This window comes from Caretta caretta, chromosome 16 (assembly GCF_965140235.1).
Source record: "Caretta caretta isolate rCarCar2 chromosome 16, rCarCar1.hap1, whole genome shotgun sequence".
Taxonomy (NCBI): Eukaryota; Metazoa; Chordata; order Testudines; family Cheloniidae; genus Caretta; species Caretta caretta.
In genome coordinates this window covers 9,411,178-9,424,183 of record NC_134221.1, presented here as the reverse complement: position 1 = coordinate 9,424,183, position 13,006 = coordinate 9,411,178, and the positions used below count along the sequence as shown (strand labels likewise).

General features: G+C 44.6%; 1 protein-coding gene across 2 annotated transcripts in view; it reads right to left on the bottom strand.

Moving 5' to 3' along the window:
* PAPPA (pappalysin 1) overlaps positions 1-13,006 on the bottom strand; it is a 234,087-nt gene that overhangs the window by 138,808 nt on the left and 82,273 nt on the right. For both annotated transcript variants that reach the window (XM_075120284.1, XM_048822770.2), the window contains exons 5-6: positions 8,850-9,143; positions 3,212-3,404 (exon numbers count right to left, since the gene is read on the bottom strand). In XM_075120284.1, coding sequence (XP_074976385.1) covers positions 3,212-3,404; positions 8,850-9,143 — 487 coding nt within the window. The remainder of the gene's footprint in view (positions 1-3,211; positions 3,405-8,849; positions 9,144-13,006) is intronic.

Below are 13,006 nucleotides of genomic sequence, written 5' to 3'. Positions count from 1 at the left end.
CCTCTAGTACAGCAGCATTACATGCCTTCTGTTCTTTGATAATATATGGCTAGGTTTTATGGGCCTGATTCTTATTTATACTAAGGCCTCCTTATATTGCTCTGACAGTGTAAGGGGGACTTAAGGTGAGCATAAATTATACTTATGCTCACTTGAAGGCCCCTTTATGCTGCCAGAGCAATGTAAAAGGGCCCTCAGTCTAATAAGAATTAGGCCCAAGGTGCATAGCAGTGGAGAATCAAACTCCTGAAATTTACATGAGTAGTCCCATTGAAGTGAATGCTCTCCTCATTTCAGCAAAGGAAGCAAGATTTGGCCCATGATTTATGCTCTGAGGAAAAAAGCCCTTCACGACAGCCTTTTCCCACACAGATGAGACTATGACCAGCCTCACTTTCTAGTTCTCTTTCACTATGGCGCGGAACCTGCAAATGCTTACATGTGCTCATCTTTGGTACTTAAAGTTAAGCATATTTGTAAGCAGGTGTAGGATTGAGCCCTATGACGGCACAAGTGTGCTTGGTTCTCCCAACATATAAGAAGTGGTATTTACCTTTAAGGGAAAAAAGATTGTAGCTAAATGTATTTGTTTAAAAGGTCACAGGAAAACTTTGCTTTATATTAGGATGGGAAACTTTTAAAAGATCAAAAGTTGGACCTAAGCTCCTTGACAATGTCTCTTTAACTATCTATAGTAATATCGATCACATAAATGTCAAGCCCCAAAGGATATGTTTAGAAGAAATCAGTATTTATTTAATATGTGATAACTTTGTTATGACATTCTAGACTAACAGGCTATCCATTGTGTATCATTTAAGCACCAACTAGCGATGAGTTATTAAAAACCTACTGATAAAGTTTTAGAAATATGTAATAGAGACATATTTTGTTACATAACAATTAATCCCATATCAATATGTTTTTTAACAGTCAGATGGTATTTATTTAACATACAATAACTTCCTTATGAAATCTAAATTAAATGCATATTGGGAAAGCTTAATTTAATCTCTTTATGATGAATATAGACCAAAACTGCCTGAGAATTCTCAATGATTCATATAAGATGCTATACATTTTCAGAAGTACATTGTCAAAGCAGTCTGTCTTGCTGCAAAACTACAGTTAAAGTAATGGAGAGTTTACAAAACTACAAGCAAATACATGTGAGCTAAAACGCTCGAGATCAGATATTGATCTGATCTGGTATGGCATTTCCTACATTACCATGCAGAAAGGGTGAAATTCACTCTCTTTGCACAGAGGGTCAGAACCATCGCTATACACCACTTATAGCCACAAAATAGAGTGTAAGTGAGTCTTAAATGGTGCACAGTTCTTGTACTGATGCTCTACACAAGGCGGGAATTACATCCACTGAATGCCCCATATTTCGAGGTGCTCTCCTTTAAATAAATATGAGTGTTCAGATAGATATTCATGTACTGATATGCTTGTATCTGGAACACTGCACTTCAGTCTCATACACTGCAGATTGCATTGGTTCCAATGGGAGTTCAATAAAGTTTTCTCTTTTATAAAAAAAGCAAAACAAAAACCATGGAAATTCAATGCAAACAAAGTAGGCTATTACAAAAGAATGGCCACACTGGGTCAGATTGATGGTCCACCTAGCCTAGTATCCTGTCTCTGACAGTGGACAGTGCCTGACGCTTCGGAGGGAATGAACAGAACAGGTGATCCGCCTCCTGTCCTCCAGTCCCAGCATTTGGCATTGTATTATTTTGGCATGTTTACTGCAATGCTAAGACTGAGACTGTAAACGTGTGAGGAAGTTCAGTTAGGCTTCCCATGGCTGCCACCACTCAGCCAATCTGCATATAAATATATTTTAATGGCATACACCTTGAGGCTACGTCTCACTACACACCACTTCTGCCAGTGGGTCTTTGTAGCTACCCACCGCAGTGAAAAGCAAGCTACGTCCACACTGCAGCCTGTAACTACATGGGTCAGTGAAAGGCTCTGGTGGGAGGGAGGCAGCAGGGAAAGGATGAGCCTTTTCCCATTGCTGGAGCCTTTCCCTGCGGAGAAGAAGGGCTCCTGCGGCCAGGAGCTGTCAGAACCTTCCCCCCATCGCTGTAGCAGGAAGGTGCTAGCCGTGGGGAGCTGCCAAAGCTTTTCCCCGTTGCTGGAGTCTTTACCTGCAGCAGGGAAAGGCTCCAGCAGCAGAGAGGCAGCGGGATGCTCCATGGCTAAAAACAGAAGTGTAGACAGGAAAGCATGGCTTGGGCAAGTCGAGAGCTGTGGAGGGCTGAGTTATGGTAGCTGTAACTACGAACTGCTTGACTGCTGCGTGTTGAAATGATCAGCCACGGCATTGCATTCATCTTGGTTCTGTATTAAGGACAGACAGCCAGCTGCATATGCACACGTCCTCTTCTAGACAAGTTCTACTTGATATATAGCCAGGGGCACAAGTCAGGTTTATAGGGCCAAATCATACGTGCCACTTACAAGCCTGAGCAGCTGGTCCGTGCACTGACTAATTGTTCTGTGGGGTGGGGAAAAGAATCCACCCTTCCAGAGGTCGTGTGGCTGCTGAGATGTTCTGCAAAGGCTATTGGCTGAAGTAGCCCTACTGGTCATTTTGGCAAGTTGCAGAGCAGAGAGGAGCTAGGATCTCCGGCTCTGCCCTTGCGCCATTTCCACCTGCTCTGCTACTTTACAGCAGATGCGGGGTGCTCTTCCAAACACTGCTGCCCTCTTGCAGAGCTTCCACTGCTAGGGAAGCAGAGGCAGGATCTGGGCTCTGAAGCATGGAAGCCAGGCAGGATTTGCCCTGTTTTGCACATGGGAGTAGGAAGGACTTGCCGTCCAAGGTGAAGATAATAGAGCTGTCTGTGAGTATCTATTTGTGAATGGGCAGCAATAACAGCAGAGATCGCAAAACCAAAATCGCTGCTTTAGATCAAATATGGAGGAGATTTGCTCTTTAAATGCCCAATCAAAGGACCTAGAGAGAATGCTCCAGACCAATAAAGGAACAAAGGGACTGATAGAGATGGTGAAAATAGATCAATAAGCTATTGATTCTAGCTCTTATTCAGGAAAGCATCTCTATTCAGGACAGCACTTAAGCATATGCTTAACTGCTTTCCTGAAGTAGGGCATCTGGTTACTTCCATGTTCCCTTTCCCTGACTCTTTCAGGTTAAGGGCTGCAGCACATCAAAGCTCGTGATCACCTTTCAAAGAAATGACCGTCAACGGGAGGAAACCATTCCAGAGTGATGGAGTTCGAAGTTCGGTCCACGATCTGAGGGGCAATGGCAATTGGAGCGGGTTTCTTGACAGGCTGCCAGCTCTGGTACACCAGGTCCAAGTAGCAGTGCATTCTCGCCATCTGATTGGGCGTGAAGGAATTGGTGCAGTCGTCGTCTGAAAACCAACAAAGCGAGAGATAAGGAGAGAGAGAGGAGAGAATTATGATGTGGCAAACGTGAGCTCCCAAGCTACTTGCAGATGTTGGAATGGGCTCTCCCTGCTCTCGGGAGTTAATGGCCTGTGAACAAATTAGTACAGTCATCACTTCTGGAGACAGGTGAAAGGAAACAGAAGTAAAAAAAAAAACAAAAACCAAAACAACATCAGCCCTCCTCTCTTGCTATGGCCTGGGGCACACAGGAAGATCCTGAAGGTCACCCCAAGGAGGGCAGTGATGCATAGAGGTATGAAAGGAGCCAGACAGCCTGAGTGCAGCACCTTCTGGTCAGAGCTGGGTCTACACTTGAATGTGAGAGCAGAAAAAGGTTTTGTCTTTAAGGAAAGGTGGGCAGGGAATGGAACGAAAGCGCAATTCAGAGCATGACTCTCCCCCACGCCTTCCTTATCCTGCCTCTGTTTCTTCTTTAGCTCCCTTTCTGTTTGGACTGACTCCCCACACATCCTCATCCTCCAAGTCCTCCCTTTCCCACCACTGCTGGCTCTGCATTAAGCCTCGGGGAAGGTAATGCCCCATAAGGCCTAGGGTGGTAACAAGGGAGTATGGCAGGGAACTACTTGCTCCAGTGGAAATACAGAACCATTTGCACCAAGAGATGGAGGTTCTCTCTCTCCCCTTTGAAGGTGAGGGAGTGGGTGTCAAGCTGCTTCTTGGCCTCTCCAAAGACAACTGGATAAGTGAGTTTAATGGCCCTCTCCCCAAAGGTAGAAAATGTGGGATCAGCCACTTGTTACCCCTCAGAGGCCCAGAAGGCAGTAGGGAATGCAGAAGAGACAGTCTCTACCCACAGGCCAGTTGGCAATAGTAAGTAGGGGGGTCCTGGGTCTGCAGTAGTGATGGATTGCGGCTGGGTAGCTGAAAGTTTGAGGTGAGCAGGTGGTTGTGAGCATGGAAATGAATTTCACCAGGAACCTAGCACATTTTAAAACCAGGCTCAGTTAGAGGGGGTTGACGGTTTTGTCACGTGACCATTTATGAAATCTTTTGATGTCTTCAGATCAAGACTGTATGCCTTTCTGGAAGATAGGCTTTCGTCAGACACAAGTTACTGGGGTCACGACAGGGGTAAATGGGGAAATGTAACGCCCTGTGATACACAGGAGTTCTGACTAGATGATCTAATGGTTCTTTTTGGCCTTAAACTCTGTGAATCTAAGAAGGATGCTCTTGTGGCTTCAGCACGGAGCTGGGACTCAGGAAATCTGTATTCAAGAGAACTAGTCAAATTTTTTTAACCAAATTGTTTCCCCCACCAGTAAATGTTGTTTTCCCAAAAGTCAAAATTTTCCATGGGAAAAGATCAAATTCAATTTTTTTTAAAGTTATGCAATCAGGGGAATACAAACAAAATTCTGTTGAGTTTTGAAATGTCTATTTAAAATAAAAATTTCATTTCAAAATGTCGATTCAGAATGAAACATGTCGTTTCAGCACGTTAATAATGTCGAAATTCGCCTCTTTGATCCTTGATTTGAAACTTTTCAGAAAGTTTCATTTCATGAGAATTTTCTGACATTTCAACTTTCTGTTCTGAATCAGAATGGAAAGTCATCTTGAAATGCTGACATTTTCGGTGACAGAAACATTCCATTTTTTTAACAGCTCTGCAACTCCCTGGCTCTGTTGCAGATTTCTAGGGTGATCCTGGGCAAATCACTTCATCTGCTTTTCCCCATGCATAAATGGAGATAATTATCTATCTAGCTATCATAGGTACTTACATGCCCCCAGTTATCATAGCATGAGTCCCCTGACCGCAACTTTTAGTGTATTCCTCCTCATAACATTGCTAAGAAGTAGGGATTTATATATCCCTATTTTACAGATACACAGGGAGACTAAATGAGTTGCCCAAGGTCCCAGAGGAAGTCTCTGGTGGAGCAGGGAATTGAAGATCTTACAGCCCCCAGGCTAGTACTTTAATCTCTATCCTTGCTCTTGCTTGCGCCTTGTCTATTTAGATTGGAAGCTCTTGGGAACAAGGACTATGTCTTATTATATTATATGTGTATAGACTGTACCTAGCATAACAAGGCTTCAATCTCATACAGTGACTTTAGGCATGACTGTAATACAAAAAACAACGATGATTTTACACAGCTCTTGTGCATTCGGTTTTGTATGGGTGATGGGTTACTGAGGACAGTTTGGTTGCTTGCTTGGTTATTTGAATATGTTGCCAGTTTGATATTTTGGGGATTAGTTATATTTATTTGTAGGTGCCAAGATGCCTTCAGTTCTGAGCATTGTGGAGCACAAGAGGAATGAGAGAACGTGAAAATGTTCTAAAGAAAAAGGGAACTTGCTTGCTTAGTGGGGTCCTTTCCACCTCCAGCAACAGCACGTCCAGCAACAGCACAAGGAGGGTGCTTTGGTTGGAATCAATGCTTCAAGTTCCAGCCCCAAACCCTTCCAGGAGATGTGTTGCAGGAATTAATGCTGCCAGGATGGCTAGAGGATCATATCCTCTCCAGTGCATCTCCTTTGCTAATTCCACAGAGTAACTAACTTCCCCGCATCAAAGAAACAAACAAACTGAGCAGGTGCAGTTGGTTTCTAAATATCTATCAAATCCCAGTGGCCAGCTCAAAGCTGCTGTGTCCATGCAAGGAGCCGCTTTAATCCTTGGATTTCCTCGATAATTATTGACAGGCTATCCCTGAACATCCTGTAAAAGCCATAAATATTCCTTAGGGAAGCCCAAAAGTGCACAAAAGGCTTTGAATAGCCACCATAAAGGAACAATAAAATATAGATAGGACTCAATCGTGGAAAGAATGGCAGAGGGGGAAGATGACATGCAGTCTATGCTGCAGCTCAAGTGTCTAAACACCAGCCTCGGCTGCTCTTTTGGGGGTGGGGGAGGGGAGAGAGAGTCATTAGCGTTCAGGAAAGGCTCACAAATCCACAGATGATATAATGACCAGAGAAATGAAACAGGCTTCATTAGGACTTCTGCTCTCATTGAAGTCAGAGGCAGAACTCCTACTGGCTTCAATGGGAGTGGCCCTAAGGAAGTAATGTTTTGTTTACTTGGAGACAACATGACTCTGTTTGACAGGCGAGACAATGCAAATCACCCTCCTCCGGCTTCTAGCTCCCCTGAATTCTAGAGAGATATGAGGTTGCCTGTATGGGTACATCCTATAGAGACAAAGTAAGAAACAGATAAGATAGATAGACCAATATAGACATGAGAAAGAGAGAAAGTCAGTCGTTCAGAGCTGTATGACCTCAGCCTAGAGGCTTCAAAGGTATTTCTACAGTGATGTGATATCCTGATATGATTTTTATTCCACTGGGAACAACAGAAAAGCAAACAGATTCATGCATGAGCTCAAGAGATGCCTATCGTGTTACTTCACTTAATTTTACAAGAATAAATAGTCGCTTTTGTTCACAACACCAGCACCTCTTTAGCTCTCACTAGCAGATAGGTATCTCGGTGTCCTGCCTGGCTGTGTCAAATCTGTTGAGAGAGCTGGCGAGCGTGGGACAGAAGAGCTCTCTGCATGTTGAAACATTCCGGGCCCACCCCAAATCTTCCGCCCTTGTCCACACACACAAACACATTGCTGGGAGGAGTGTAACAGCAGGTGGCCTCTACATGTAGGTGTGAGATTATCATAAGAATTTAGTGGGCAGGAATAGTTTCTGGCTGTAATCTGTATATCTGCGTAACGACAATGTTAGTATACAGGCCAAATCATGAGAAGTGCACAGTATGTACTAAAAAGCTAGGTCACCATGTGTATACTTGTCCTTGAAACCAGGAGTGGGAAAATATGAGAAACAGCAGCACCCATTAGATCCGACAGCATCCAGAATATATCTACCGCGGTGTTATAAATCAACGCAGCCTCTGCCCCGGATGATATTAATCATTTGCTTCTCTACAGATATATTAGCACTCATGTGGCACTTTGCATGGACAATCTGTTTCTGCCTTCTCTGCAAAGGTACCTTAAAGTGGCTGTACATGTAATAGGTTTCAGAGTAACAGCCGTGTTAGTCTGTATTCGCAAAAAGAAAAGGAGTACTTGTGGCACCTTAGAGACTAACAAATTTATTTGAGCATAAGCTTTCGTGAGCTACAGCTCACTTCATTGGATGCATCCACAGTACGCATCTGATGAAGTGAGCTGTAGCTCACGAAAGCTCATGCTCAAATAAATTGGTTAGTCTCTAAGGTGCCACAAGAACTCCTTTTCTTTTCGTACATGTAATAGTTCAGGCTAAGATTTTGTCACAGTTATTTTTAGAAAAGTCATGGACAGGTCATGGGCAATAACCAAAAATTCACAGAAGCCCGTGACTTGTCCCTGACTTTTATTAAAAATAATTATGAGAAAATGGGGAGGGAAGCACCCACCACTGCTGGGGCTCCAGGGTTCCCCCACCCATGATGGCTGAGAGTGCAGGGTCCCGCCTGCCACCGGCAGCAGCTTGGAGCTGTGGGGTCTGTCCATGTTGGCTGGGAGCTGCAGGGACCCCCACCACAGCCCACATGACTGGGAGCTGCGGGGTCCCCCTCGCCACCCATGCAGCTGCAGCTGCAGCTTGGGGCTGTGTGGTCCCCCTGCCGGCAGTGGCTTGGGGCTGCACGAGTACCTGCCGCACATGTCAGCTGGGAGCTGCAGGGTCCCCCTGCTGCCCACGGTGGTGGCTTGGGGTTGTGGGGTCCCCTCATCCCCTGCAGCAGCTGGGAGTTGTAGGGGGGACCTGCCCGCTGAGACAAATTCTGTGACTTCCATGACAAAATCTTAGCTTTAGTAATAGTTTACACTTACTTTAAGACACCTTTATATTGCCAGGATGATGTAAAAGAGGCTTACTGCAACTGAGAATCAGGCCCTAGTACCCAATCAAAGGGGGAATGCTGTGAAGACATCGGTCTCTATCTCCTACTCTCTTCCCAAAACAACATGGAATCCTTCATTGCCCATTGGACTGCCAAGGGAGAGGGGCAGGGATCCCACCCCTATGTCTTATCTGAAGGATAAGGGCTCTGGTAGCTCAGCTCTCCCTACATTGCAATGTCAGCACACAACCCAGCTCATGATGTAGGACTTGAACTTCTGACGTGACCCAGAGATGAGAGCGCTAACACCCGAGACAAACCAAACTCGTACGGTTTGCTCACATCTTCCAAAGGAGACAAAAGGGGGTTAGGAACCCAACTCCCATTGAAATTAAAGAGGAACTGGTTGCCTACCTCACTTTGGAAATCCCAGACTAAGTTAAGCCCCAAATCGCCATATCTAGATGTGAAAAGTCAGTGACCTTGGGATAATGTCTCATCTGCAACAGAATGTTAAAAATCAAACCTCCCTCTCTGCCTCCCTCTTCTATCACGGACACCTCTGGCAAAGCCTGAGTACCTGCGTAGCTCATGAAGTTGCTGAACGGTGTGTTTAGGAAACTGTGAAAACCGCATGTGTCATTGCCAGGTCCAGGGTCCCCACACAGTTTGTGCTTTGGAGCAGGGTTGGTGTCGCTGCAGAGGTCTCCAGTCTCAAAGGAGGGCTCCGTTTCCATGCACTGGTCACTGCAGGAGAGGATCTCAGAGATTCCCCGGAAGACATGATAGAGCCCCAGGCTGTGCCCAATTTCATGGATCATTGTGTGTGTGTGGCCGGGGATGCCGTAGAAGGAAGGGTTCAGCACGATGCCACCTGCATGGAGAAAATGAGAAGCTGTTGCTTTTGTCTCATTTATCCTGGAGTTGGGGGAAGTGGAGAAGTAGGTTTTTTACCCACAAACGCTGATGCCCAAATAAGTCTGTTAGTCTTTAAGGTGCCACTGAACTCCTAGTTGTTTTTGTGGATACAGACTAACATGGCTACCCCCTGATACTTAGATCCTCACTGTGCATCTGAGCCTTCCAGGTGCTGAGCAGGGAGCTCAGAGTGATCTGCACCCCACACGCGGTGCTCTGCCTTTTGCAGGAGCAGATACTGTTAAAGTCTAGGAGGCATGTTGCTTATTGTTGGTATTTCTAAACTAATAACTGGACAAAAAGGTGAGAATATTCCACATTACAAAGGGTGAAGCTTTAAAATCAACTGGAATTGGTTGTCCTAATCATCTAGGCAGCTTTGAAAATCTCAGATGAAATATACTCTGCTCATTTATTAGCCACTCTAACTTTAATTATCTGAAAAAGTACTGCATAGTACACTAGTAAAGGCATGGGATCTAATTTGTAAAAAATATGAAATATTAGTAATGTGATAACTAATTTGCTTGGATATTAAATCTGTAGAGAAGTGAGTGGTGATCAGGTTTTGCATGTGAATTAGAGCATGTGCAGATAAGCAAATGGTAAGCTAGCGAGGTTCAGCAGCATACTGAAGGGATGGTTAGAATTTTATTTTTTAGCTGAGCTTCAGCTATGTTTGGAGTTAGTGAGAAGTTCCATATTTTCTTTCCATAGTTTGTTAAACTCATCTTTTCACAAGCCCTTTTATTTTAAAGTGTTTACCTACCTTGCTGGTGCCTTACCCAGGTAAAGGAAAACTGTTTTACGAAAGAATACTGGCAAAATAAAAAATGGATGCGATGCACTGTTAAGTTAGAGAAGATGAGGAGCAAAAAGGTTTGGCAGGAGGAATTTTATCAGAGGCTGTAGCACTGTGAGGATGAGATCATTACGTTATGACACACCACAGATACTATTCATGCTCATCTGTTCGTTGACTCTTGTTGCAACAATAAAGGGGTGCGTGTGAATGAGCGAGGAGAGGGAGTGTGTGTGTGGGGGGGGGAGTAGCGTAGAACGGAGAAAAGAGGAGAGTGAGCATGTGAGAGAGAAGGCAAAAGAAACACATTTTTATATGCCTATAAAAAAAGGAGAGATACAAAGTGGTGTGTGAATGTGAAATTCTCCCTGAGAGCACAAGGCCCTGCACTCCTTCAGTCATGCATGGGGTTGCACCAGGAGTCAGCCCCTAGCAGTCCTATAGGGGTGGCTGCGCATCTCCTGCATGCCAGAGGACTAGTCTCTGTGCCAGCTTTGCATAAGTCAAACTGAGGGGCTGTGGATCGGTGGTTAGGTGGATCCTGCTATCTCAGCACCCTGGCTCTTTGTCTGAGGGAAGCATGTGAACTTCGCCTTCCCATCCTCCCTGCACTACATCTACACAGCTCCCCGAGTGTTTGGGCTCATGTGGGGTAAGTGAATTTCACCCAGGGAGAATCTCTGTTACATAATTCGTGACACTCCCCTCCCCCTTAGGAAGCACACATTTTGGGTTTACCATCACTGGCAATCTTGGCAATGCCCCAAAGTTGGAGTTGCAATCACAATAAAGGCTGGCTCAAGAGCCCTGGAGCTGGGCAGAGTTGTTTTATTTTTGCCTTTGTTGAAGATGTCTCTTTTTCATAGCTGCCAAGAGTCTAAATCAATTGTAGTTTTACAGAAAAGATAGTTACCTCACCCAGACAAGCTATGTTCCAGCACTTAGATCTGGACTACAGAGCATATTTCATATTTTTTTATTAAATACATATTGGACTTATGGAAGAGAGAAAGAGAGAGTGAGAAAAGAAAGATTAAAATAGCATTCTCACAAACCAAGCATGGGGCAGGAAGGCTGTTAAGACAGGAAATTATTATTATTACTTTTACTGTGAGTCAACCTCAAACGGTCAGTTAAAGGCTTTCTTGCTCTCTAGTGAGCTCTCCCTCTGGTCAATGAATTCAGTCAATAAGCTGTAGAAGCTGAATTTAAGCTGTTTTGTTAAGACACACTATTGACAATCAGCCTTAGAGAAGTGAAAGGACAACTAATCAAAATTACAAATGAGCGCCACCATCTCTCTGTGTCCAGCAGGAGGTGCTACAAGGACTTTTTACCAAGCAGAGGAATGCATGGGTTCATGCATTCTCTGCCTCTCTCCACAGTTATAGAGATGGGAGCTTTAGGAGCTATTCCAGTCCCATCTTACCCCAGCAAGAGTCATTCTAGGAGTAGTGGCACAGGCTCTTAAGGACAATCCAGGCTACTCCAGTCTTAGGCTGTCAGAGTCATGGTAGAGAATGTTGTGGGAGCGTTGGTGGAGGGGAACTTGCAGCTCCACTAGACCCAGCCTGTCCTGGAAGAAGTTACAGAAGGAGCACTGGCTCTTAGGAAGGCTCTGTGCTGTGTCAGTCCTAGCTTCACCCAAGAGGACATGATGAAGGGAATGAGACAGGAATGCTGACTATGGGGCATTCACATCTACTCCAGTCCCAGTCCCTCTCAGCAGGAATCACTGTAAGAAATGGCATAGGAGTGATGGGTCTTGGGGGAACTCTACACTGGTACTTAGCTAGCCGTCTTCTGTAGTATGAGCGACCCTGATGAATGCTGCATGAAATGCTGGTTGCCTGTGGTGAAGCAGCCAGCTTCAACCAAATTGTTTGACTAGGGAGGGTGGTAACCTTCTGTTTTCTGTGGATTGTCCTTTTGAGTGTAGAGGAGACTCCCTGACCACGCTGCACAGCCAGCAGTGAGGCTGCCATTGTGTAGTTCAGTTCACATGCAGAATGTTACAGAGGAAGGAACACTCACACTGTGCTCTCTCTATATCTCTCACAGAGGCTTCACATTTGCCACTTCTTTATTGTTTTTCTTAATCTGAAGATGGTCTGTCTCAGATAATATCAGAATTGATCCAAATGGCCACACCCAAACCTCCATCTAATCTAAACTGGACCTTATTCTTGGTCCAGAAAAGTCTGCATGACAGTACTTATTTTCTCCACTGTTGTTCATTTTGACTTACTCTGCATTTGCTGCTTCCAGGTGACACTGGATGCAGGAAGCTCTGGAAAACATGTGATCAACATTGTTCTTGTGAGATCTCCAGTCCAGTTTTGCTGCCCCCAGGAGGTTTGTGTAGTTCAGACAAGCATATCCAGATTTTTTGGGTGCTTAAGTGACCTGTCCCTCTGTCTCTTTTGAGGCTCATCCATCATTTCATAAGGATGTAAGGACGTTCTCTGGCACTGTAAGCATCCAGGGAGTGATTCATCTGCTAGGTTGTGTGGCTTCCTCTGGATACCTGGGGCTATAGCAGCTATATTCAGCAATCTTAGCTAAGAAATACACAGGCCAAGCTGCAGGGTAGCAAATTCTCTCCAGTTCCACTCAATTTAACATTAGAAACATGGGGATTTTGCAGGTTGCTTTTTTGCAAACTGATATAGAACAACAACGAACCTGTACTGCATTTTAAGAGGAAAATTAACTGCACACATTCTAGGTAATGGGCTAAGGTTAATACCGTAATGGGCAAAGGTTAATAATTCAGTGCTGTCCAGCATTCTCCCTTTGCCCTCCCTACAACCTCCTCTGCAAAGTGCTCCCATGGGGCTGATGCCCTGTAAAGTAGCTTCACTTAAAAGGTGAAATATTTTCAGCTTGACATCATCTAGAAATACCATAATATGCTTTGGCTTTATAATCTAATATTTTCCTGGTTGTGAGCCAGGAGCTGGGAATCATGGAATTTTTTTCCCCTTGACTATTTATTAGTGGAATGATAAGAAATC